Source organism: Monodelphis domestica, chromosome 7 (assembly GCF_027887165.1).
Source record: "Monodelphis domestica isolate mMonDom1 chromosome 7, mMonDom1.pri, whole genome shotgun sequence".
NCBI lineage: Eukaryota > Metazoa > Chordata > Mammalia > Didelphimorphia > Didelphidae > Monodelphis > Monodelphis domestica.
Genome location: NC_077233.1, coordinates 87267393 through 87294238, shown reverse-complemented (window position 1 = coordinate 87294238; position 26846 = coordinate 87267393). Strand labels below are relative to the sequence as shown.

Sequence of the window (26846 nt, the reverse complement as noted above, 5' to 3'; positions counted from 1 at the left end):
ATAGAAATAGATCCCTGCTACATACTGACTTAAAATTAACAATATCTCAAAAAAAATTTAACAATATCTGTGGTTTATTGTATTTTTATTTATTTGGTTAAACATTGCCCAATTACCTTTTAATCTGTTACCACAACTGTTTCAGGTGGTGATTTTGACACTTCTGATAAAGATCACTAGGCGAGTCAATCTCCTCTACCAATGCAGATTATTCCTTTCCCTGCAAGTGTCAAGAGGTAACTGATCCTAGATTTTCCTGGTTTTGAGGCTGACTCTCTAAACACACACTCTGTGACAGAGAAAGCAAGGTAGAGGTTGGGCTGAATTGAAAGTGAAATTTAATAGGAGTAAATGTCAAATTTCATAAGTGCAATATAAGGTTAGGCAGCAATTTGCCTAAAAAGATATTGGAGAGGGGTACAGAAGGCAGGGTTTAGAAAACTGCAATGAAGTACTAAAATAGCCAGAAAAAGAATGTAGTCTTCAGCTTCATTAAGAGAACAACAGTTTCCAGGAATTGGTCATGGTCCCCACCAAATTCTGCCATTATCAGACCAAATCTGAAATAGCATGTTGAGTACTCAGTAACATCCATGGTTTAGGAAGTTCATAAATAAAACAGAATTTTCAGGAGGGCAGTGAGGATAGTAATGGGTTTATACTGCATTTGAAGGCACTGTGGATGCTCATCCTGAAGAAAAGAAGCCTCAGGGGAGATGAATCAATCAACATCATTTCATACAGGAACTTTCACCAGGTGCTGTGGTAAGCCCTGGAGATGTCAGCAGAGAGAATAAAACTCTCTACTAGCAATAAGTTTCCATTTTCATAGGGAAATATAACAAGGACATATAAAAATAGAGAGCATAAATAAAAAGTTACTAAATAAATACACAGAGAAAGTAGTTAAATAGAAGCTAATCTGGGATGGATAGCACTATCATTTGAAGGACTAGGAAAGGCTTCACTATGAAAGGAATGCCTGAGCTGCTCCTTTGTCCAGTGCAGAAGTACTGAGACATAAAGCAAAGTTTCAGGAGTGAGAAACACACAGAAGGTCAGTTTGAGGGATAATTTGGCTAGGACATAGAATGTGAATAATGTCCTAGGAGGCTGGAAAGCAAAGTTGGTACCAGGTTGCACAAGCTTTGTTAAAAAGAGGACTTTAATAGCTCAAAAGAAAATGACTCTGGTAGCCGCATGTAGGATGGGCAAGAGACTGGGGTGAGGGAGAATACTTAGGAAACTTATAATAATCTAGGCAAGAAGAGTCTAACTAAGGAGGCAACTGTGAGAGGAGAAAGAAAGGGTCAAGTGTAGATACTGTGAAAAGTAAGATTTAGCAATTGACAGGATATATGGGATGAGAGTAAGGAATCCAGGAGCATCCTAAGACCGTGAACCTGAAATACTAAGAGGATATTGGTATCTTTGATAGAAATGGGGAAATTTGAAGACAGGAGAGTTTAGAGGGAAAAATAATTAAATTTAGTTTTCGATTTGTTGACTTTTAGATAGCAATAATAATAGCTAACATCTATATACTACTTAAAGATTTGCAAAGTGCTTTACAATATTACCTCATTTTATCCTCCTGACCTGGGAAGGCAGGTATTATTATCTTCGTTTGACAGATCAAGACACTGAGGCAAACAAAACAAAAGTTAAGTGATTTGCCCAACCAAAGTAAGTGTCTGAGGTCAAATTTAAACTCTAGTCTTCCTGGCTCATATTTAGCATTCTGTGCCTTATGGGGTCACCTACCTGCATTTGAGACATCAAGTTTAAAATGTCCAATTGGCAACTAGTGATGCAGGGCTGAAGCTGAGAAAAGAGACTGAGGATGGATGTAAAGACCTGGAGAATCATCGAATAGAGATTATGATTCAAACCATGGGAACTGGTGGGGTTACCAACACAGAAACTGTAGAGGGAGAAAAGAAGGCAGCCCAGGACAGACTCTTGGGGAACATTCACAGTTGGGGGTTAGGATGTGGATGAGGAGTCAACAAAGCAGACTAAAAGCAGTCATTTAGGAGATGAACGAAGAAGGTTACAAAAACCCAAAGAGGAGAAAGACATATCCAGGAGGACAGAGAAGACAGTCAACAGGGTCAAATGCAGCAAAAGTCAAGGAAGACACGGACTGAATAAAGACCATCAGATGTGTCAATGGAGAAATCATTGGTAAATTTGGATACATGAGAAATAAAACCAAGAACTAGAATGCAAAGAGCCAAAGGGGGAATGCGAAATGAAGCAAGCCAGTGTAAACTTTTCCAAGGTATTTGGCTGAGAAAGGGAACAGAAAGAAAACAACAACTTGAAAAGATATTAGGGTCTAGTGAAAGTTTTTAAAAGAGAAGAGACTTTAGCACTTTGAAGATGATAGGGGAGGAACCAGTTCAAAAGGCACCTCTAAGCACTACATTCAAATATTTTATGTAACAGAGGAATTAAACTTACTTAGCATGGGGTTGAGGAGGCAAAACAAGCAGCACTGTCAAAAAGAAGCAAATTCAAGTGTGATGTCAACTTCTGAACCACTGCATGTAATTGGAAATGTTTGTAACTGAAATATCTGTAACTGTAATATGTGACTTGAATTTTGCGAGATGTTTTCTTTCTTTCTTTCTTCCTCTCTTTAACTCTCCCTGTTTGCAGTATAGAATTACAGAATAAGTTTAGTTAGGTAAAGTGATTCATTGGAGAAGAATATTCTTCTCGACGAATCACAGGGGAACGACTACTACGGGAAATGGTGGCCCCCTCCAAGAAGAGCTTCAAGCACGGGCTTCCTGACATTTACTGGTTGTGTGGAAGAAGACGGCTACAGAAGTCCCTTTCAACTTCAATTTCTGTGCTATATAAGTTGGTTATCACACAAGGAAAAATGATACAAAACTCTCCTTCAAAAATTTCACTCAAGGGGCAACTGTGTGGCTTGGTGGATAGAAAGTCAGCCCTGGAGATGGGAGGTCCCAGGTTCAAAACTGGTACTTCCTATCTAAGTGACCCTGGGTAAGTCACCTAACTTCCAATGTCTAGCCTTATCATTCTTCTGCCTTGGAACAGATACTTAGTATCAATTCTAAGACAAAAGGCAAGGTTTTTTTTAAAAAAAATTATTAAGTAGACTGTATTCTCTGTCCTGAGTGCTCACACCCAAAGAAAGTCTATAATAATATGAGCACAGATAAGATCAGCATGTGAAAAGAACAATATCAATAAAACACACCCTAAAACAGAAAAGAGCAGCCAGCAGAGTAACAGTGAAACAGCATCACAGATGCAAGAAATAATCACTGCTCTACCACCGTTGTGGCTCCCTGGAGACGAAGACATTTCAGGGGCTGTTTCTTGTTTTGTTTAGTAGTATCTGACTCTGTGATTCTATTTGGTTTTTTTCCTTGGCAAAGATACTGGAGGAGTTTGGCATTTGCTTCTCCAGCTCATTTTACAGATGAGGAATCTGAGGCAAATAGGGTTAAGTGACTTGCCCAGGGTCACACAGCTACATGTCAGAAGTTGGGAATTTAAGAAACGTCCACAAGCATTCATTAAAGTGCCAAAAGCATGGAGGATACAAAGGAAGAATAAAAAAGCACTCTTGGTTCTCAAGGAGTCACAGTCTTATTGGGGAGGCAAGCTGCAAACAACTTGGGACAAACAAAATATATACAGGGTAAAGGGAAAATACTTTACAGACAAGGCCCCAGGATTAAGAGTAATGGGGAAAGGCTTCTCAGAAGAGGTGAGATTTTAGCTGGAATTTGAGAGAAGTCAAGAGGTAGAGATAAGGAGGGAGAACATTCCAGGCATGCGGGAATGGGCAGAGAAAAAGCCTGGAGTGGGAACAAAGGTGTCTAGAGGGGCAACTAGGTGGTTCAGTTGACAAGAGGGCTAGGCCTGGAGATGAGAGGTCCTGGGTTCAAATTTCACCTAAGACATTTCCTAGCTATGTGACCCTAGACAAGTCACTTGACCCCCATTGCCTAGCCTTTACAGCAATTCTGCCTTAGAATGAAAACACAGTATTAATTCTAAGATGAAAAGTAAGAGTTAAAAAAAATTTTTTCCCCACTTATTTGAAGGGGGCACTTTCCAGTGTTTGCCAACCTCTTGCAACAGATCTTGTTCCAGATTTCTTTTCTGCTTTTCAAAGAAAGGCCCCCTGTATCTCAAATTTATGTAATCCAGGTGTTTATAAAGAACAGGGGGCCGAGGAGAATTGAGAAATTCTAAAAGCATTATGGCAGTGTTCTATTTAAAGGAAAGCTATAAGGGGTAAGAAACCTTTTGTGATTCAAATAATTGCAACCTAATTGATCTGGTTTGTAAGTAGTTTGAGATTTTTTTTCTCAATTGGAATAGGGCCATGCCTGTTCCTTAGTTCACATGTTGGCATGCCACATTATTTTTAGCACAATTAGCTTCCAAAGCAAAGGTATGATCATAATAATAGCTCACCTTTATATGGAATCACAGATTCAGAGCTGCAAGGGATCACTGAGGTCATCTAGTCCCTTTATTTCAAATAGGCAGCCAGGTTGTAAAGTGGATAGAGCATCAAGTCTGGAGTCACAAAGACCCAAGGTCAAATGTGGCCTCACACATTTACTAACTGTGAGACCCTGAGCAAGTCATTTAACCCCGTTTGCCTCAGTTTTTTCAACTATAAAATGAAGATAATAACAACATCTACCTCCCCAGATTGTTGTGAGGACTAACGCACGAAAGTGCTTAGCACAATGCCTGGCACACAGTAGGTGCTCTATAAATGTTTGTTTCCTTTCTTTTCCCTTCCTTTCCTTTCCAAGATGAGGAAACCAACACCCAGAGAGATTAAGTGACTTGACCACAGCTGGAAAAGAGAACAAGGACTTTAACTCATGTCCTCTATCTTCAAATCCAAGTAATTCTAGGGTTTCATGACACGCCTTCCTACCTGTCTGACTGCTCCTTCTCAGTCTCCTTTGCTGGCTCTTCATCCAGCTCACTCCCACTAGCAGTGGGGATCTCCCAAGGCTCTGACCAGGCCCTCTGTTATTCTCCCAGCTCTCAACTATTTTACTTGTTCAGCTCATCAATTCCCATACACTCACACAATCATCTCTGTGCAGAGGGTTCTCAGATATGATCACTCAGCCCTAACCTTTCTCCTAATCTACAGTCGCACACTGTCAGCCTACTAGACATCTCAAGCTGGGTGATCCTCAGACGTTATAAATTCAGCATGTTCAAAACTGAACTCACAGGGCTTCCCCCTTCTGAATGTCCCCATTACCATCAGAGGCACCACAATCTTCCCAGTCCCCCAAACTCACCACAAAGTATCTTCACCTCCTCAGTCATCCCTCCCCATAGCTAACCTTCAAAACATCCCTTCTCTGCCCTTCTCCTCTGACACTGGCACCTCCCTGATCCAGATTCTCATCTTCTCACACCTAGTGTGGCAACAGACTGTTGGTTGGTCTTTCCCCAACTCCACACAGCTGTCAACCTGACCTTCCTTTTAGAGCACAGCGGTGGCAATGTCACCCCACTCCATTCAATAAACTCCAGTGGCTCCATAGTACCTGCAGAATCAAATATAGAACTCTTCAAACTTGATCTCTTCCTACCTTTCCAGGATCCTTACATCTTACTGGGACAGAGTGACAGCATCCTCCTTGATGTTCCTCTCACAAACCACTACATCTCCAGAATCTAGGTATCCCCCAGGCCTGAAATGCTCTCCCTCCTCATCTTTGCTCCATTGCTTTCTTGAAGTCCCAACTAAAATCCTGCCTTCTCCAAGAAGCCTTTCCTGATCCCCCCTTAATCCTAGTATATTCTCTGTTGAACCATCTCCAATTTACTCTGTAAAAAACTTGTTTGTACAGAGTTATTTGCATGTTGTCTCTCCCATTAGACTGTGTGCTCCTTGAGAGCAAGGGCTCATTTTGTTTGTGTCTTTTTGTATCCTCAATGTTTAGCACAGTACCTGTGTAAAAAATAGACTCGAATCCAGGACTTCAATCCCCAGAATTCCTTGCTCCACTTCCCCAGAATGCTTTGTAATCTCACTGAAAACCTCACCTGGGCCGAGAACGAGATGGGGTATTTAAACCTGGTTGTGAATAGGCTCGGTCTCTTTTGGACTTCCATTTTGGAGCAGACACGTCTCTTTCATGATGTGAGGTTATCTTGTCTAGGCCTCTCCGGCCTAGGCATGTGTTTTCTTATTCTGTATTTTCTTTAATCCTTAACCTTTAATAAACCTCATAAAAATATAATACTCCTTGCAGAGAGAAACTAATTTCTACCTGCCTCAGTTTCCTAAATTTTAATCTTTATACCTGGCACAAGGCAAATGCTTAATAAAGGTTTGTAGACTGACTTTCTATCATTCCAGTTAACAAAGCACCATATGAAACTAGCAGTACAAATCTGATGACCTCCATTTTATGGAAAAGGAAACTGAGGCCGAGCCAAGCTAAGTGTCTTATCTAAAATCACATAGCCAGTGTGGAGAAGAGTTGGGATTGGTGTAGTGCTCTTTCCACTATTCCATACTGGCACAGTCCACAGGCCTCAAACCTATCCGTGAGTTAAAAGGATGTCTACCCCAAGCATAGAAGCAGATGAGAACAATTTGTTCCAATGGCCATGAAGGCAGACATAGAAGGCACCACTGAATTTCAAGGCATCACCAGTCTTCCTGACTTTTGTCTTGCCACTGGAGTTTGATGACTCTGGGAGAGTGAGGTTGATGACTGACCAAGTCTGCCTCGCTTAGTTAGATTCAATTCACAAACAAGATAAGACATCAATCCATGATGTCAATGGTCCTCTTTGAAAAGGAAGGTTGACCAATAATTGCCACAAATAAGAGGAAATGCTTGAAGGAAATAACTGTCCCTCAGTAAAGGCCAAAGCTGCCATAAGTTACATAGATAGCCTTACACAGGAATATAAAAAATGTGGATTCCAAGTCCCTTTTTCATGTATATTTCTTTTCTACACATAAGTAAATGGCCATCAGAGGTCACAGAAGGCTGTCCTACTATCTTCAAGGGTCTGTAGCAGTTAAAATTAGTTTCTCTGCTAGAAGTATTATTTTTTTAGAGGTTTACTAAAGATTAAGAATTTAAAAAAATACAAAATAAGAAAGCACGTGTCTAGGCCCAGAGAGCCCATTCACAACCACTCACATCTTGCCTGCTTGGTAGAGAGCCACGTGTACTAAAAAGCGGAAGTAGGAAGAGGGACCAGTAGGCTTTACAGCCAATTTAAATAGAAATTTTGATCTCGCACTCAGGGAGATTCAGGGAGTTTAGAGGGCATCTTGGGAACTAGAGCAAGAACTTCTGGGGATTGAAGTCCAGGGTTCAAATCTCCATTTCTACATTTCCCCTTTTGAGCATTTGGGAAAAAGATTTTCCCCAAAGGATCATGAAAACATAATCAACTTAAGGATTACAATAATTTGAGGATTAATTTTAAATGCTACAGTTTTGGCTAACTACATCGGGAAAACAAAATACCCTCAATCTTCTGATCTTTTGTCTACTGTAACTAAGTTCAGTCTTTAATAGCTAGTGCCTAGTTTGTTTGTTTTAAGTTTGTTTTTTGTTTGTTTTTGTTTCTCCAAGATGTTTTTTTAGAAAACTGTCTTGATCAACTCTGACCTGCAGCCAGCTACTTCGGACTTTCTTGATTCAATATCGCTCAACTCACCTGCCCTCCCTTCACGCCCGGCCGGCTCAGCTCCTGTTCCCAACTTCCGGACCTGTTTGACCCAGATCTCAATCACCTGGTGACCCACCCGCCTGCCCAGCAAACTCTAGCCTTGGAGCAAACCGCTCATCATCCTGGTAATCGTCATTTCTATCAGCTGGTAAAAAAAAAAATACGGGGAATGTAGTTTCCAAGACCTGGTTCTGTTATTCCAAGTATCTCTATTGTTATTGATCAGGAAATAGCTAAATCTTCTAAAGAATGGTCTGAATAGGGTGGAGTAGTTTTGAAATTCACAGGTCAGTGGAAAATAGCCTAGCCAGAGCAGGGGAAAGTTCAGCAGATGGTATGTATGAGACAGGCTCTAGCCTCCAGAAGATCCCAGCACATTTAACAGAGGCAGCAAGAAGCTGACTGTTGCCTTCATGGCCACAGTGAACCTTAAAAATTCCCAGACACTACTTCATAAGATTGGATTAAGACCATTCTCCATTTGGGCAGTGAACTCTACTTAGATCAGGAATGTGAGAACTCTACTTCACCTACTTAAGTCTGCCCTAGGGGAAGATAAAGTTGTAAACTCTTTTCTGAACAATGAAAAGTACTTAAACCCATACTTATAATAAGGCAAAAAGTTCTTAAGATAAGTACCTATAAAGGTCAAGAAACTTGTGAATTTACAAGGAACAAAGAGCTGAGAAACTTACTCAGAGCTTTCCTGGTGTGAATTACTCAAAAATTTACACCTTCTTAGGTGTTGACTAAGAATGGTCTGTCCTTTGAAAAACATCTACTGTGATTGGTAGATGGAAGAACTTAGGGGAGGTGACATAGGAGAAAATTCCCTATATAAGGAGATGACAGGCTCTTAAGAAAAAAACAGTCTCTAAGGAGGCTGTTGAGAAGAAGAGTCTCTAAGGAGGCTCTGAAGAGAGTCTGATGGCTGGCTGAACTGGTGTCTGAATCCTTGCTTGAACAGATCTTCTTAGTGAGTGACTAAGGACTGACTGATCTTTCTCTTAAGACTCGGGTCTAGGCCATGTTGGCTTAAGGCCCTTCATACTTATTCCTTTCTTACTCTTTCTCTCTTTCTTTAATTCCTCATTGTATTAATTAATTAAAATCTCTATAAAACCCAGTTGACTTGGGTATATTCATAATTAGGAATATTTCCCTGGCGACCACCTTATATTTGATTTAAAAACAAGACACTGTAGTAAAAACATATTTTCTGCGGTCACAATTTACTCATCCACTCTTATATCTACTACAATTTAAATCTTCCACTATTTTAATCACTTACAGTTTATGGCCTTCAACCATTTTAATTATTACAGTTTATGGCGACCACGAAAGTGGTGAGAAAACCCTCAAAAAGCTTCTGTGAAATCTTTCTTTGTCTCTTGATTTATTACTTGCTCTATCAGTCAGTTTTGTTTTCTTTTTTAACTTGGCTTCAAAACTAGTGAGTGATGGCCCCCAAACTTGAACCTAGGACTCCTGACTCTAAAACCAATGGTTTTATTCCACTAGACTATATATATTAGCACATGGAAACAAAGACATGGAGATAGACATTCTACCTGCTCAGGAAATCCCTTCTGTGGGGGGCGAATCTACCAGGCAACAAATCTTCCAAAACCCAAATTAAATACTTTGCCATTGACCAACAATATGCCTTGGAAGAGCAGCTAGTTACCTCAGTGCCTAGAGCACCATGCCTAGAATCAATAGGACCTGGGTTCAAATCTGGCCTTAGACATATCTGAGCTATGTGACCCTGGGCAAGTAAGTCACTTAACCCCAACTGCCTAATCCTTGTTGTTGTTCTCTCTGATACTAAAACAGAAGGTAAGAGTTTAAAAAATAAAAATAAAAACAGACTGCCTTAGTCATCTTGGCTCTTCTGGAAAGTCCCTAGTCAGAAGGTGCTTTGGATGAACAGCCTGGAAGCCCTCAAAGAGCAGGAAGTAACTCTTAAGAGTTCAACTTCAGAGATAATTTGGCAAAGAGCAACAAAAAAAATGAAAGTTGGAAAAAAGACTTCTGAATGATTTGCTACCCAAGCCCCAAAGTGGCATGTGCTGTTACCACTTCCAAAAAGCATGGATTTCTATTCTCCCAGAAAATGGAAACAGAAAAGACAAAATAATAAGGATTATAGCTGTTTAGAGCAAGATATCAATAAAGCTTTGGAGACAGTAGCAAAGACAGAATTGAATCTGCTGAATATTCTCCAAGGATATTAAAAGAGGAATATCACTCCTCACAACCTAGTTGACCCCCACCCCACCCCCATCACTACCACAGCCTTTCAAGATTGCCAAGCACTTCACATGGCTTCCTTCATGTTAGTCGTACTACAATTATGTGAAGCAAGGTCTACAGGGATTATCCCCATTTTACAGATAAAGACTGATAACCACAATTCTCTCACCAGACCAGTCTTTCTGCCTTCACTATCAGTGCTTCAACCACTAGGCTACATGACTTTCAAAGTACTGTTTGGAAATGTTATTATGGGGAAAAAAAAAAAGAGAGAGGAGGAGGATGGGAAAGATAGGGAAAGGAACATAGCTGAATCACCCCAGTTCCAGTAGGGAAATTAAGTTGAGCTGAGCCTTTTAGAGATAGATTATGGAGCAAAACAAAAATCAGGCTAGACTTCAAGAATATTTAGCTGGGTTTATTTAGGGTTTAAAAAAAAAGATTTTGGGCTAGCTAGAGAAAGTTTGATCTCCAGCAGCTACACAGGGACCAAAGCTCTTGGGGGCAAAAAGTGCCAAAACCCACACTTCTCTCTTCTTTTATACTTTCTCAGACACCTCCCACAAAAGAAATGGGAGGTATCTGAGGAAGTTAAGGTAGAGAGTCCTGGGAGATGTAGTCTCCCAGGGTTTAGAGCCATTCTAAAACACAGACAACCTAACATTTCTTACAAAGACAAAGCAGGAACCAGTGGGTTGTTTCTGTGTAAAGTCAGCAAAAAGTTATTTACCTCATTATTTCATAGACAGTCTCCCCAGCAGATCTTCCCACCCTAATAGCTGACCTACAGTCCCTCTTGGGGCCTCCAGCCCACATCCTCAAGGATCCTCTAGTCCTTTCCTCTCTAAGCTGCCACTGCAAGCCATTCAACAGAAGGACCAAGAACATGGTCTGAGAAAATGTTTTTTCTATGCTGTGTCCTGCTTGAGATTATTTTAGGTCTAGATTCATTTCTTTAAGTCCCTGGATCTACAGACATTGAACTGTTTCTTTATGGAACTCACCAGATGGCCATGAAGAGTATATAGCAGCCTGCCTTCCATCAAGTCTAGAATCTTCAGTGTTGAATCATTGGAAGCTGTAATCAGGTAGTTTCCAGATGGGTGAAAGGAAAGGGCATTTACCACAGCACTGTGCACTAGGAAGAAGAAAATCCAAGTCAGAAAGCTGGCCCTATGAATCAAAGAACTATGTAGACACAGAGAAGGAACAGGCCATAAGCCTGAAGAGACCAGCTCAGGGCAGGCTGAGGAAGGCCTTGAATGCCAAACTGAAGAAATCAATCTGGATCCTAAAGACAGTGATTAGTCACTGAAGCAGAGACATGAGAATATATGATGTGGGAGAATAGTTGGATAGATTAGAGAGAGTGTGTGAATGTCGGGAAATGACAATCACAAATATTTAGGTTAAAATGAAAAATGAGAATCCAAACTAAGTGGAAAAGAAAAAGAAAGAACAGATACAAAAGAATTCAAAAGAAGACTCAATAGGACTTGGCAGGTGGTTGAATAAGAAAGGAAGAAAGACATGAGAATCCAAAGATAACTCTTTTAACTATCCTCCTATTAGGATGTTATTTATTATCATATCAAGTGTGAGATGGACAAAATACTCAGCATTCTGCATAGTCAATCAGATGCACTTTGTTTTATATGTTAACTTCAGAGAAAAACAAAAGTAAAATAGAGTAACCTTTATGTATAAACATGGTACCCCTACCCATCAGAAAAGAACTGAATTTTAAGTTGCATGCTCAGAATTCAGGATAAGGTGTGTTGAAATATCATCAATCTTGATCCTTGCCTCCCATGTGATCAAGAATATGGATGACTGTTGGTCAGAGCTAGAGTTGTATATAGGACAGAACAAAAAAGGACTGAGAATATAGTCTATCATGGTCTCACTGGCACTTGGCTTTAGCCAACTTGAAAACAGCAAAATCAAAAGTACCTAAAGAGGCCTTTGCTATCATTTAAAAACATAAAGAGTAGGACCTGATGGAAAAACAACTAAACAAAAATATTAGAACTATTTGGACAACTGTGAAAATGAACATATATATGACCAAGAGGAAATCAATAGTCACAAAATATAGGCAAGATTCAATTTCCATTAAAATGTCAACCAAAAACCAAAACACTGTAACACTCTCTTGCATCTAATGAGGCTCAAAGCCATTATTGTGATGCCAGAAATCAAGGGACTAACTTAGAAGGAAATTCTGGTGGCATCCAAGTGACTTTTTGAGCTCAGTTCCAAGACCATGCACCATTACAAGACTACACTACAAACCAATATAACTGAAACCCCACAGGAAGACCTTTCTCTGTATTCGTTAGACACATGCAGATATGAAACTATCCTTTCTAAAGCCAATATACTAAAAACAGTTACTTGAACACTGTCTAAGCCAATTTGCTGGAGTTTAAGTGTTTAGGGAATGTAAAAACATGTAACTGAGCATGCTCAATGGTGAGAACATTTAGTACTTTACATAATGAGTTATTTATATCTTTAAAATCCACACCAAGCACTATGAACGCTAGGAATCGTGCCTGGAGGTAAGCCGAGCATTTGCAACAGCCTGCTCCAGAAGTAATACAAGTCATTAGTAACAAGGTGATGAGCCTCCAAAGACGGACTGATCTCGAAAGCATTGAAAGTTAAATGACAGTGACATCTAGCTACTTCTTAAAAGAATCTTTTTCAAAATAAAGTAAAAAAAGATGAGAAAGAAGCAAAGGAAAACTAGAGCTAGTAAATGGAATTCAGTAAGGTACAATAAAAGTGGACAGAATGCTAGAGCGGGGATCCAGAAAACCTGGTTTCTAGTCCTGGCTCTATAGGGACTCACCACATCAACTAAAGGAAGTCACTTCCCTTCCCAACCTCCCAGTTTCCCAATCTGCACCATGAGGAAGCAGCTCTAGATCACTTTCCCAAACTAATTTGACCATGTTTTAGAACATATCAAATCTGATGATGCACACAAATTAAAGGAACGCTCAGAAAATTGTGGAGCAAATTAAGGGAATTGGGGGCCCAGTGTGAAGGGAGAATGATATATATATATAATATATATATGTCCTGAAACTAGGTATGAGGAGGACTGCACTATCAGATGTAAAAGAGGAAATCAAAATGACTCTGGGCTGTGAGAGGAATGCATATCATTTCATTCACACAATACAACAGGAGTCTATGACACACAGGAAAAGAATTTGGAATGGGATGGTATAGGGCAGTGATGGTGAACCTTTTAGAGACCAAGTAGCCAAACCGCACTCACACCACATGTGAGCTGCTCCCTTGCCCCAGACAGATGAGGAAGAAAGCACTCCCATTGGGCTGCTGGGCAGAGGGACAGGTGATATGAGAAATGTCCTCGGACACATGGGAGGGGGAGAAGGGAGCAGTCCCCTCTAGCACATGTATGTTAGGTTCACCAACACAGGTGTAGGGTGTGTTTCAAACACTGGGTAATATTAGAGAATACCTACACAATATAGAGGAAGAAGAGGACAAAGAATTTGTGATACTCAACAGTATGAAGGGAATCCACGTTCCATGTAAGATACAAAATTTGTATGGCAGAAGGGGAGGACAAAGATAGGATATAATGGGATGGACTAGGCTCTGAATCACACAAATGGTATGAGAAAGAATAGCAGAAGTAGAAGAAAACAATGGTTTATGTAGAATGAGAACCCAGTGGAGAAAATGGAAAGGGCAAAGTAGTGGTATGAGATGGCTGGAGGGGCCTGAGCTACACCTCTTTCACACTCAGGGCTGAATGAGTGAGTCCTAACTTCACAGATTCCTCTACACAAATCCAGCGTTTGCATGGTTGTTACCCTCTAGTTAAATGTGGATATTATTTGGTTAGTGGTCCACACCCCTGCCCCTGCCAGCATTTCTTAGCACCAAAATTCCCTCAGAGTTCCTTTCTATTCACATGTGGCAGAAGAGCAGGGTTCTGAGCCCAGTTTGGGAAATACTTCTCTAAAGAAAAATTTCATAGCACATGGTATGTACAAATTCAGTGACCCCTTCCCTGAGCAAGAACTCATAAATTCCTTTATCCAATCATGACCTCCTATCATTTGATCTTTCCCTAAACCACACTTTTCTTAAACCTATTTTTCATCCTCAACTGACCTTCCAGTTCATCCCTCTTGTAGTACTTTTCCCAGGCTATTATCCCTTCTTTGACTATACTATATTCCCTTCCCAATCCAGAAACTTTAGTAAATTCAACATCATCTTGTCCTCTACTCTTAAGTTCCTTTGATCCCTTGTTCTATCACTTGCCAAACTCCAACCTTGAATTATTTCTACCATCTGTTTCAGAAAAGGAGAAATGGAGCCCAAAGAGGTCACATAATCATGGTCACTATGGCCATTATGTATTTAATGTTAACTAATACCATCAGGACCTGAGCACAATACAGCAAGACAGTCTTTTTATTCATCCCAAAATTGAGTCTCCACCCCACTAACCAGTGGCTACTCTAAATCTTAATTTCTATCCCAAGCTACCCATGGCAGCCCTGAAATCCAGTCTCTTAAGGAGCACTTCTCACTCTTTACTGAAGAAAGGAAGGCTATTTATTCACCAGTCTTCTCTGACATACCCCTAATTGTTTGACAGCTTTACTCTAAATTCTTAAGACAACCATTCCTGTTAGTTAGTCAGTATTAAGTAGCTACAATGTTGCCAGGCACTGTGCTAAACACTGAGGACATAAGGAGAGGCAAAAACAAACAGCTCTGCTCTCAAGAAGCTCCCAGGCTAACAGGAAGGTGACATATGAACAACTGAGTAAGAGCAAGTTCTGTTCAGAGTGAACTGGAGACAGGTCAGCAGAAGACAGAAATTAGCATTACCAATTAGGATTGGGAAAGGCTTTTTGCAGAAGGTGGGGTTTTAGTTGTGACTGGAAGGAAGCCAGGAAGCCCAGAGGTGCAGAAGAGGAAGAAAGACATTCCAGGTGTAGTAGACAGACAGTCAGTGAAAATGCCTGGGGAGTTTGGAGATGGAGTGGCATGTGAGACAGAACATGAGGAGGAGGATGCCTTAGGACTGAGGAGTACACATGGGTGATTAAGATACAAGACTAGAAAGCTAGCAGAGGATGAGAATATAAGAACTCAGACCAAGGGGTGGCAATTTCAGGAGATGTGTCTGAAGGCATGATCCACAGAACCCCCTCTCCCTGCACACAGCCAATCAGCTGCCAAATCTTATCCAATCTAGCCCACAATCTCTCCCACATTTGATTCTGCTTCATCACATAGGCACCTTTCTTGTTCAGGCCACCTTCACCACGTCTCACCTGGACTAACTCAAGACCCTCAGAATTGGTTCCCCTGCCTCAAGTTGTTCCCCACTCTAATCCATCTTCCATGCAGCTGACAAAATGACCAAAATCAAAATCTGATGGCTCCCTATTACCTACCTTTGAGGATCAAATATGTTTTGCATGTGTTTAGTTGTTCAGTCATGTCTGACTCTCCATGACCCTCTTAGAGTTTTCTTTTTTTTTTTAAACCTTTACCTTCCGTCTTGGAGTCAATACTGTGTATTGGCTCCAAGGCAGAAGAGTGGTAAGGGCTAGGCAATGGGGGTCAAGTGACTTGCCCAGGGTCACACAGCTGGGAAGTGGCTGAGGCCAGATTTGAACCTAGGACCTCCCATCTCTAGGCCTGGCTCTCAATCTTAGAGTTTTCTTGACAAAGATGCTGGAGTAGTTAGACATTTCCTTTTCTAGCTCATTTTGTGGATGAAGAAATGAGGTAAACGGGGTGGAATTGATATGGGGGTATAGGATCCCCTAGACACCCCAAAAACCCAGAAAGTATCCCAGGTTAGAGAGTACCTAAAGAACTCATTGTCCTTGCAGGAATCTGCAGTGCTGAGGGAAGGTAACTTGGAGCTGAGAGGAATATCCCCTCTGGCCCCTCTCCTCATTCTTGATGAGCACAGATAGGCAACTCCCAGTTTGCTGCTTCTGATAAGATAAGCATGTTTTATATCCCAGATATCTGATTATCCCCTAAACTGAGGCATAGGACATAACCACATGACCCATCTTGGATTCCAGAGACCCAGTAGCACACCATCATCATCTCATCTCTAGTCACATAGGCCCTGTTGTCAGGGGGGTATAAATATTCCAAACTCCATCTCCTCTGGGAAGTAGTGTTCTACTTGCACACACTGTCTCCCTCAGCCATCCCATTTAACTTACATCTCTTTTATTTTTAAGCTAACTTTTAGAATCTGTCATTCTTGACAAGGGCACCTGTCCAATTCCAGGGTTTTACTTCAAAACTCTCCCACATCAAAATGACTTGTCTGTGACTAGATTTGAACTCATGAAGATGAGTCTTCCTGATTCCAAATGTTCTACCCACTGTACCACCTAGCTGCCCAGAACCAAATACAGAGTGTTCCAAAAGTATGAGCGTACTTTTAAAGCTTTTTACAATTTAAGACCACACTACGGTTTTTGGAATAACCTCTATAATAAAGTCCTCTGTTTCCCATTTAAAATTCTTCACAGCCTGGCCCCTTCCTACTTTTTCAATCTTCCTACACATTCCTATTATACACACCTCCAATGGTAGAGCCATCAGCCCAGTCATATCAGTCTAGTTGCCATTTCTCACAAATGCTTTTGTATTAACTATTCTCTCTGCCTAGATTGTGCTGAATCTTTGTCTATGCCTCTTGAAATTAAAAGTTTTCTTCAAACGCTTTTTTTAAAACCCTTATTTTTGTCTTAGAATTGTGAATCTTAAAAACTACTCAGACTCTACTTTTAAAGATTTGATTTAGCTATTCCCTTATTGTAACAATGGAGATACTTGAGCTAACAAGAATCAGGAATCAGGAAACTTTTAAAATTACTCCACCCTACTCAGACAATGCCTTAGGGGAAGATAAAGTTGTAAACTCCTGATTGAACAATGAAAGTCCCTAACTCATACCTTATAGTAAAACTAGAACCTTAAGATAGGTCTATTTTTAGATCTAATACAAAAAAGTGTTACGTACCTATAATGGTTAAATTAATCACAAAAAGGTCAAGTAACTTACAAAAGGCAAGCTTAACAAAGAGGTATGAAGTACTCAGAAGATATAATCTAACCAGAGAAGGTGAGAACCAAAGAAGATGAGAACTAAGAATGGGCAGTCCTGGAAAAAAGCATCTACTGTGATTGGTAGACATGAAAATTTAGGGGAGGTGACATAAGAGAAAATTTCTTTAAAAGGAAGGGGTAAAAAGTCAGTTGAGGCAATTCAGTTCGGAGTTGAATTGAGTTAGATTCTGAACTCAGTTCAGGAGATTCAGTGGAGGACTGGAGCTTGCTTGGAGACAGTCTTGTGCTGACTTGGGTATTTTCATATTTGGGAATTTCCCATGGCAACCACTTATTTAGATTTTAAGTCACAACACTAAAATTATCCTTACAGTTTTTGCGTTTACAGAATCAATACTGGGTATTCGTTCCAAGGCAGAAGAGCGTTAAGGGCTAGGCAATGAGAGTTAAATGTGACCTTTGCCCAGGGTCACACAGCTAGGAAGTGTTCTTCCAACTCTTTTCAAATATCACCTTCTACATGAAGCATTTCTGGTCCACCAATGCTCTCCTAAACTATTTCATATTGTGTTTGTATTCTATATGTACTGATATATATGCATATTATCTCCCTTATTAGAATATAGGCTCCACAAGGGCAGGAACTGTTCCATCTTTATCTTTTTATCCCCAGTGCTCAGCACAGTGTCCAACACAGTGGACAATTAATTAATTAATGCTCAGTGAATAATAAGATGAAAACCAGAAAGCAAAAAGATAACATTTCTCTCCACTTGGCATCAACAACTTTCTTTCTTCAAAAAAGCCATTTATAAAAGTCATTTTATTCTAACCAGTGGAACAAGAAGAAGACACATTTATTATCTACATTTTAAATAGCACTTGGTATGTCCCACCACCACAGCATACAACAGGAGTAGCCAGGCCCCAGTAGAAATGGGGCCTGGATGAATGGAGCTTTTAACATAAGGTTCTGTCTGGGATAAGACATAAAGGGCCAGTCAACAACACTTGGGGGAATATGCAGCTTTACTGACAGCCTAGCAAAAAGTCCTAGAGATAACCACTATTGATGAATCCAAAGTAGCTTATAAAAGAAGACAAAAAACTAGATCCATTGAATTGGAAGTATAGTATAGTAGTAGTCTCTCAGTAACCGAGGATGATGAATGTCTTTGTGCGTTTTCATCTATGGTGTATAGATGAGTGAATAGGAAGTAGGCAGGTAACTAACTCAGTCCCAAACAAGCCTCACTAAATGGGAAGAATGGGAATTGCCCAGGGAGTTCAGTTCAGTCACAGCAGAGGTGCATGGCCATTTGGACAACAAAGGCAAGAAGACTGGAATTCCAACCTTAAGCAGGCAGCCCCAAACAAGCTCCTTTGATCTCATCCCTGAGGATATGGAGCAATAACCAGGCTTGACTATAAAGAAACTAAAACTAATTTCAAAGCCACCAGCCTTCTTAGAGGTACCCAAATGTATTCAAAACCTGTGACTGATAATAGTAAACTGCAAGAGTGTGTATACTCTAAGTCATAGGTCAAATGTGTATCTGAATACAATCAATTTTACTTCTGAGCAATTAAAAAACAATGCTTTCTCTCAGGGTAGCTCATGGTTGGTCTATGATAGCAGAAAGAACATTAGACTTGAAGTAGGGAAAGATAAAAGTTTGAATCTTGCCTGACACATACTATCTGGAAGTCCTTTGGTTGTGCCAGGCTTCTGACACACTGCAGCTATGTGTCCATGCCTCATCTCCAAAGCCTACAGAGAATGAGTGTGTTTTTAATGTTTTCTATCAGTCAATCAGCCTAAAAGAGGCTCACTACTTGCCCCATGTTCTCTCAACTCAGTGTTTTGTTTTCATGAGGGACACTTGACATGTATTGCCGAGAGAAGAGACAGAGTTATGGGTGGTGGCAATGGGGGCAGCCTGGGGAGATGCCCGCCTGGCTAATGCAGATTTTGTGGGCAGAATAGAATCTCCGTGGGCTGAGTGATTTGGGAAAACAATCTGCAAAGCTGCCGTAGGTGTTGGAGAAATGTTCTCAGAGCACCACCACCATGGTAATAATTAGCTCTGCCCTGCCAGGAAAAAAAGAAGAGGCAACAAAGTACCTCATGGTACCAGCTTACTCAGGCATCATAGGTACTTTTCTGGCTGGCCAACCTCCTTATGACATTTGACTGAAGTTAGTAAAAACTGACTTGGCATTTACATGGGACTTTTGATTCATAAAACTAAGGTACTTCAGTTCCAAGGGTGAAGGCTGGCTTGAGGAACTCCTCTCTTCAAACAGCACATAAACACCCTCTTTAAGAAAGGGAAAAAATAGATGTGTGAGTAGGCTCAGGCAGAATTGTCTTCTGGGAACTGGACTTCTAACTTCAAAATTAACTCTTTCTCACTCAGAGCTGGGCAATAAAAAGACCAAGTAAAAGGGCACAAACTTGCCCTGTGACTTTTTGTCATCATGGAAAGGAAATCTGAAAACAAGAATGTGAGTCTTATCTGAGGAAGTGGTAAGCCTCAGAGAATAAACAGGAAATTCAGGAGCTTCCAGTTCCAATTCCAAGGCGAGGGGACCCTTGGTAAATCATTTATCCTGGCTGTATATTCATAATTTAATCCAGAAAACAGCAATACCAAGATCGCCTACTTTTTGGTCTTAGGATACATGAATTAAATAATAAATACCCTTTGAGACTTGCAAACTTGCAAAGCATGCCAAAGATCTTAAGAGATGATCTGTTCACTTTATATAAGGGGAAAATGAGTCAGCCCAAAAAGGGAACTGATATGCCCAAGATCTCATAGCTAGTTTTGAATTACTAAAGAAATTCTGAAATAAGAGTCTTAGTGTGACTTGAAGTCCTTAGAATAATGCAGTCTTTGGATTTTTATTTAGTATCCAGTGAAGTTCAATAGCTACCAACCAAAACAAAGTGATAGACCCCACTTGGGACCCTGTAGCACCACTCTTAAGTGCTCCACAGATTCTGCCTAATGTTCCTCCTATTCTTGGAAAAGCATTATTAGGGTTGTTTTAGAAATGAACAAGAACACCAAGAGGTTCAGGCTCCTCTCATTGAACACTAAAGGTTTTATGTCAGAATAAAATTCCAAGTGGAAAAAAATCACCTTTTTAAACCTGAGCCTAAAAGAAAGGATAAGTTACTTAATTTTTCAGTTCTAGTGCTCCTTCCCATCTTCAAAATGGAGACTTGGATATCTGTGCATCTACTTCCCAGAGTACTTTGCAAATAACATGTTGATTATTTTTCATCAGAGAGGGCAAGCACCATTTTCATAGATAGGTCAATTCTTCTACTTCCCTTCTAAATACAAAGATATGTTAACTCAGAATCTCCAGACAGTGCCATAAATCGGCATTCCTAGCCTCAAGCAAAAATTTCAGCAAGAAACCCCTGGGACTTTGCTCATGACTTTGCTCTTAGAGCCCTAAGAAGTCAAGAATCCTCAGAGCAGCTGTGCCTCCTTAAGGCTATTGGGTCTGATTCTAAAAATGATGTTGTCTTGCTTTCCAAGTGGCAACATGCTGCCCCCTCATGGAAACATTTTCATGCATGAAAAACAGGCTGGTTCCAGAACAGAGCTCCTTCACCACTTCACACCAATGGGTGGGTAGTACCTCAGTTACATTTTCAATTACCTCAAGAGATGTCATAAAATTCCCAAAACAAAATTATAGTCACTGAACTTTTTAAAAATGAGAAGTGTCACTTTTTTGACTCGACTAAAATAATCATTCATTTCAAAAACCATGAATATCTGATGTGGAATTATAACATAAATACACAGCCATATCTACAACACTGTTAGCTTTGGCTTCTGTCCATACTTTATTGAAACTGCTCAAAGACCTCCAAAGACCAACTTTCTAAATCTCAAATCCAAAGGCTCTCTCAATCTTCACTCTGCTGTATTTCTCTGCACATCCTCCTCCAACTCAATACTCCCTCTTCTCTGCACTCTCATGGATATCTGAACTCTATTATTGTTCCTTCTGTCTCCTTTGCTGGCTCTTCCTTTTCAGGCTCTTTAAAAGCAGATGTGACTCCCGAAGGTCTGTTGTGGGCCCTCTTCTCTTTACTCTCCTTCCCTTGACATCATTCATTCCCATGGCTTGGATTCCCAAATCTTTGTCTCCATACCCACCTACTCCCCACCCTTAGCTTTAGTAATACATTTTCCAACCACTTGATGGACTTCTCCACCTAGATGTCCCATCAACATCTTAAACTCAGAATGTCCACAACAGAAATCAGCCCAGTCCTCACTTCTCCAATCCTGTTGATAGTTCTACTAGTTACTCAAAAGATTAAATTTCAGGGGGCAGCTGGGTAGCTCAGTGGATTGAGAACCAGGCCTAGAGATGGGAGGTCCTAGGTTCAAATCTGGCCTCAGACATTTCCCAGCTGTGTGACCCTGGGCAAGTCACTTGACCCCCATTGCCTGGCCTTTACCACTCTTCTGCCTTGGAGCCAATACACAGTATTGACTCCAAGACGAAAGGTAAGGGTTTAAAAAAAAAAAAGATTAAATTTCAAATCACTTCTAAGATCGGAAGAGCTAAGTTCATATCCCACTTCTAATACTTACTGTGGCTACAGATAAGTCCCTTAACCTCTGTAAGCCTTAATCACCTCATCTGTAAAATAGAGATGATAGCACAGAGAGCACCTACTTCAAGGGTTTGCTGTGAAGATCAGTTGAAATCATGGAAATCCTTTTATAGACTTTCAAGTACTAAAAGAACCTTAATAATTTCTGCAACTATTCTTCTGTTGTCAAATACAACACACAATCATTTGCTAAGGTCTGTTGATTCTAACTCAGCATTTATTAAGCATCTATTGTACTAAGCATTTAGGTAGCACAGTGAATAGAGTGCTGGGTCTAGAGTCAGGAAGACCTAAGTTCAAATTCGGCCCCAGACCATTACTAGCTGTGTGATCCTGGACAAAGTACTTGAATTTCCTTGTCTATAAAATGAGCTGGAAAAGAGAATGGCAAACTTTCCAATCTGACCACCTTTTTTCCTGAGCTTTCTTTCTTTGATGACTCCCAGACTACACACCAACTTACCCTTCACCTTCACCTAACACTTTATTGGACAACTCTCTCATGAATTTATCAAATCATATTATATATCAATCCTCTGTTGGTCTTCTACCTGACTACCCCAGACTACAAACTTCATGAGAGGAAGAACTGTGCCATTTTTCATCTTCATATAGCTAGAATCCAGAAAAGTATACTTATTCTACTAAGCATTTAATTTACATTCAACGACTCCTCCCCACCCAGTAGCCACATGGAAACCTCTAAACTGTATTGTCAGCTTTAGAAAAAAAGCAAATACAGTGGTACCTTGATACACAAGCACCTTAAACATCACAAGCAATTTGAGATACCAACAGTCATGATCGGGATTTTTTGTTTTAAGTCACAAGCAGATATTTGAATCATGAGCTTCCACTAGCCTCCACTAGATAGCCTGCCAAATGTTCAGTTTCACAAGTTACACAAGGCTATCTCGTTTAGTTCGGTGTTTATGTGGCCATATGAGCATCTATATTGAATTGTTTTTGCTTTCTTCATTTTTGTCTTTATTTTCATTTTGGGGGGCAAATTTCTCAACTTTTAATCATAGGTCCTAAGAAAATGAAGGCCAAGGGCAGTGCTGAGAAGAAGAGAAGGATAATGTCCACCAAATGAAAGCAAGAAATCATTGAAAGACATGAGCGAGGCATGCGTGTTTCTGACGTGGCAAAGGAATATGATCATAGTGTTGTGGGGGTGAAGAGGTGCACCCCTGGGGTTCAGGAAGGATACCTTTTGCAAGAATGCAAGACTCCAAAACTTAGCTTAAAATAAAACAAGAAATTTATTAATTTAGAGAGTAATGTTGAGAATGGTCAGGAAGATGGTACAGGTGGAACAGCAAGATGGAAGGCTGCTCCTTGGGAGGACAGAATGGATGGAAAGGCTATCACCCTGGGAGGACAGCATGGATAGAAAAGCTGTCCCCCCAGACAACATCAGTTCTGGGGATTTTGTACTCTTTACAACAGATGCTGTGTCATGGTGTGAACATGACTCTAGAATGATAAACCCTCAGGCATTCAGTCAGGGGTTTGGTTATCTGACTGGGGTCTGCCTAGAGACATAGGGAATGACCCTTATAAAAGATTCTTTGGTTTTAGGGAACAGACAAATGTCTGAGATGTAGCCTGATAGAATTGAGGTGTAGCCTAGAGGTGCATCGTTCTGTCCATCTTAAATCTAAAGGGAAGATCAAAGGAGGACAATCATCTCAGGGTCCTATCGGGGTCATTAGATGTTTTAGGCTAAGAGTCATGAGGATGTAAGGGAGCAAAGGAATTTCACTGATAACAGTTTGCCCGAGTTTCTGGGGGTACAATGCCCATGTCAATAGTACATCAACAATATGTACAATTTTTGAAGCAGAAGGAGTCACTAAAGGTTATATCTTCCGGGAATGAACCCCAGCAATAAGGCCATCCAGAATGCCATGGGTTCCCTGGCCTCAGAAGCTACTAAGGATGGCAAAAAAGGAGAAGAAAGAAGACAAGAAGTGAGGCCAGAACAGTACTCAGCCTCCTCTCAGGGGGCTGAAAAGGAAGGGGGGGGCGGGGCAGAGACTGTCACACAGTGGCTGAGATGATGGGCTTATGTAACAGTTACAATCCAAATAAAGTTTGGCAATTAAAAAAAAAAGACACACCCAGAAAAAGTTGCAACAGGTCATGCCTTGGAGCTATGTAATGACACTTGTTTCATAAATTATTGATATGTTCTGAATGGAAGGAAGAAACAAAATTACATGGAAAGGTTTTTGTTGAAATTGAGGAAAAGTGTGGCAAAACAGCCAAAATTCAATGAAGAAAATGATGATAATTAAGTAAATTTTTAAAATAGCAATTAAGTTCAACAATAAGGTTACATATCATAAAGTAATGTATAAGGTCAATTTTGCATTTAAATGTGTGTAGAGAATAAGTTATGTTAAGTAAAAGCGCACAAAATGAAAACCTCCACCAGCACCTTCACCTGACCTTAAAGGTAAATAACATTTAATAAGCAAGTTTATTTCTTTACATTCTTTATTATCTATAAATATATTTGTTATTTATAAAGTACATTTTTGTATTTAAGAGCATATAAAACAAAAAATTTGTGTTTTTTGGGGCCAGGACAGATTAATTGCATTTCTATTCATTTAAATGGGGAAATCCTATTTGACACATGAGTAAACTGAGTTACAAGAATGGCCATGGAATGAATTAAACTCATGTGTCAAGGTACCACTGCACCCCTCTCTCCTTCCTATTATCACAGAGTTGGTTTCTTCTCTTTCTGAAATTTCAGCCTCCTTGTTTCCAGAGCCTCCCAACAGGGCAGAATTTTTCACTTGTAATGCAGGCAAGACTTACAAACATAGTATTATTAGTTTTCCTTCCCATCTCTTCCTAGCAGAAGGAAAAGGCTCAAGAAAGACCCTACTAGAGATAGCTATGACTCATACCCAATGAGATATCTCAAAACCAGTTAAAGATTTAAAATAACTACACAGGGTAAGTGAAGTACAGAAACTTAAGTGGGTTCTCCTTAAGCCAAATGCTCACATTTCACACAGATTCCTAGGATTCTGACTAGAAGAGACCTTTGGAACCATACAGTCTCATTTTACAGACAACTGCATTTCTTCAAACATTTCCTGAGCAACTACTATATGTAAGGCCTGATGCTGGCACTATAAAAGGTATAAAGCTGACTAAATTTCTACCTTCAAAGAGCTCATATTCTGTGACAGGGAATATGGACAGGAAAACAGGGACAAGGCAGAATAAAGTACAAACAAAATGCTATGAAGGTTCAAAAGAGAGAACACACCACAAGGAAGGCAGGAAAGAGGCGCAAGATCAGGTAACAAGAGGACACCTCTACTGAACCTTAAAGAATGGGGAGAATATTTTAAAACAATTTGAGAAAACTAGATCTAAACAACTGGAAAAACATTGATTGCTCATGGGTAGGACAAGCTAACATAATACAAATGACAATCCTACCCAAATTAATTTACTTATTTAGTGCCAAATTAATTTACTTATTTAGTGTCATACCTATCAAAAAACTTTTTTACTGAATTAGAAAAAACCATAACAAAATTCATTTGGAAAAACAAAAGATCAAGGATATCCAGGGAAATAATGAAAAAAAATGCGAAAAAAGGTGGCCTTACAGTCCCAGATCTCAAACTATACTACAAAGCAGTGCTCATCAAAACAATATGGTACTGGCTAAGAAACAGACGGGAGGATCAGTGGAATAGACTTGGGGTAAGTGATCTCAGCAAGACAGTCTTTGATAAACCCAGAGATCCCAGCTTTTGGGTCAAAAATCCACTATTTGATAAAAACTGCTGGGAAAATTGGAAGACAGTATGGGAGAGATCAACATCTCACACCCTACACCAAGATAAACTCAGAATGGGTGAATGACTATAATATAAAAAAGGAAACTATAAGTAAATTAGGTGAACAGAGAATAGTATACCTGTCAGATCTTTGGGAAAGGAAAGATTTTAAGACCAAGCAAGAATTAGAAAAAAATCACAAAATGTAAAACAAATAATTTTGATTACATTAAATTAAAAAGTTTTTGTACAAACAAAACCAATGCAACCAAAATTAGAAGGGAAGCAACAAATTGGGAAAAAAATCTTCATAACAAAAACCTCTGGGGGCAGATGGGTAGCTCAGTGGATTAAGAGCCAGGCCTAGAGATGGGAGCTCCTAGATTCAAATCTGGCCTCAGGTACTTCCCAGCTGTGTGACCCTGGGCCAGTCACTTGACCCCCATTGCCTAGCCCTTACCATTCTTCTGCCTTGGAACCAATACACAGTATTGACTCCAAGACAGAAGGTAAGGGTTTAAAAAAAAAAAAACTCTGACAAAGGTCTAATTAATCAAATTTATAAAGAGCTAAATCAATTATTAAAAAAATCAAGTCATTCTCCAATTGATAAATGGGCAAGGGACATGAATAGGCAATTCTCAGATAAAGAAATAAAACCTATTAATAAGCACATGAAAAAGTATTCTAAGTCTCTTATAATCAGAGAGATGCAAATCAAAACAACTCTGAGGTATCACCTCATACCTAGCAGATTGATTAACATGACAGTAAAGTAATGAATGCTGGAGGGGATGTGGCAAAGTCGGGATATTAATTCATTGCTGGTGGAGTTGTGAATTGATCCAACCATTCTGGAGGGCAATTTGGAACTATGCCCAAAGGGCATAGAGACTGTCTGCCCTTTGATCCAGCCATACCACTGCTGGGTTTGTACCCCAAAGAGATAATAAGGGAAAAGATCTGTATAAGAATATTCATAGCTACGCTCTTTGTGGTGGCAAAAAATTGGAAAATAAAGGGATGCCCTTCAATTGGGGAATGGCTGAACAAATTGTGGTATATGTTGGTGATGGAATACTATTGTGCCCAAAGGAATAATGAACTGGAGGAATTCCATGTGAACTGGAATGACCTCCAGGAATTGTTGCAGAGTGAAAGCAGCAGAACCAGGAGAACATTGTACACAGAGACTGATACACTTGTGGTACAATCAAATGTAATGGACTTCTCCATTAGTGGCAATGCAGTGATCCTGAACAACTCAGAGGGAT

General features: G+C 40.0%; 1 protein-coding gene across 4 annotated transcripts in view; it reads right to left on the bottom strand.

Moving 5' to 3' along the window:
- The window catches only part of POC1A (POC1 centriolar protein A), a 197258-nt gene that overhangs the window by 144324 nt on the left and 26088 nt on the right, over positions 1 to 26846 (bottom strand). For all 4 annotated transcript variants that reach the window (XR_470923.3, XM_007500515.3, XM_007500514.3 and 1 more), the window contains exon 7: positions 10995 to 11128. Coding sequence is in view for 3 of the 4 variants with exons in the window: in XM_007500515.3 (XP_007500577.1) it covers positions 10995 to 11128 (134 nt within the window). In the remaining variant the exon portion in view is untranslated. The remainder of the gene's footprint in view (positions 1 to 10994; positions 11129 to 26846) is intronic.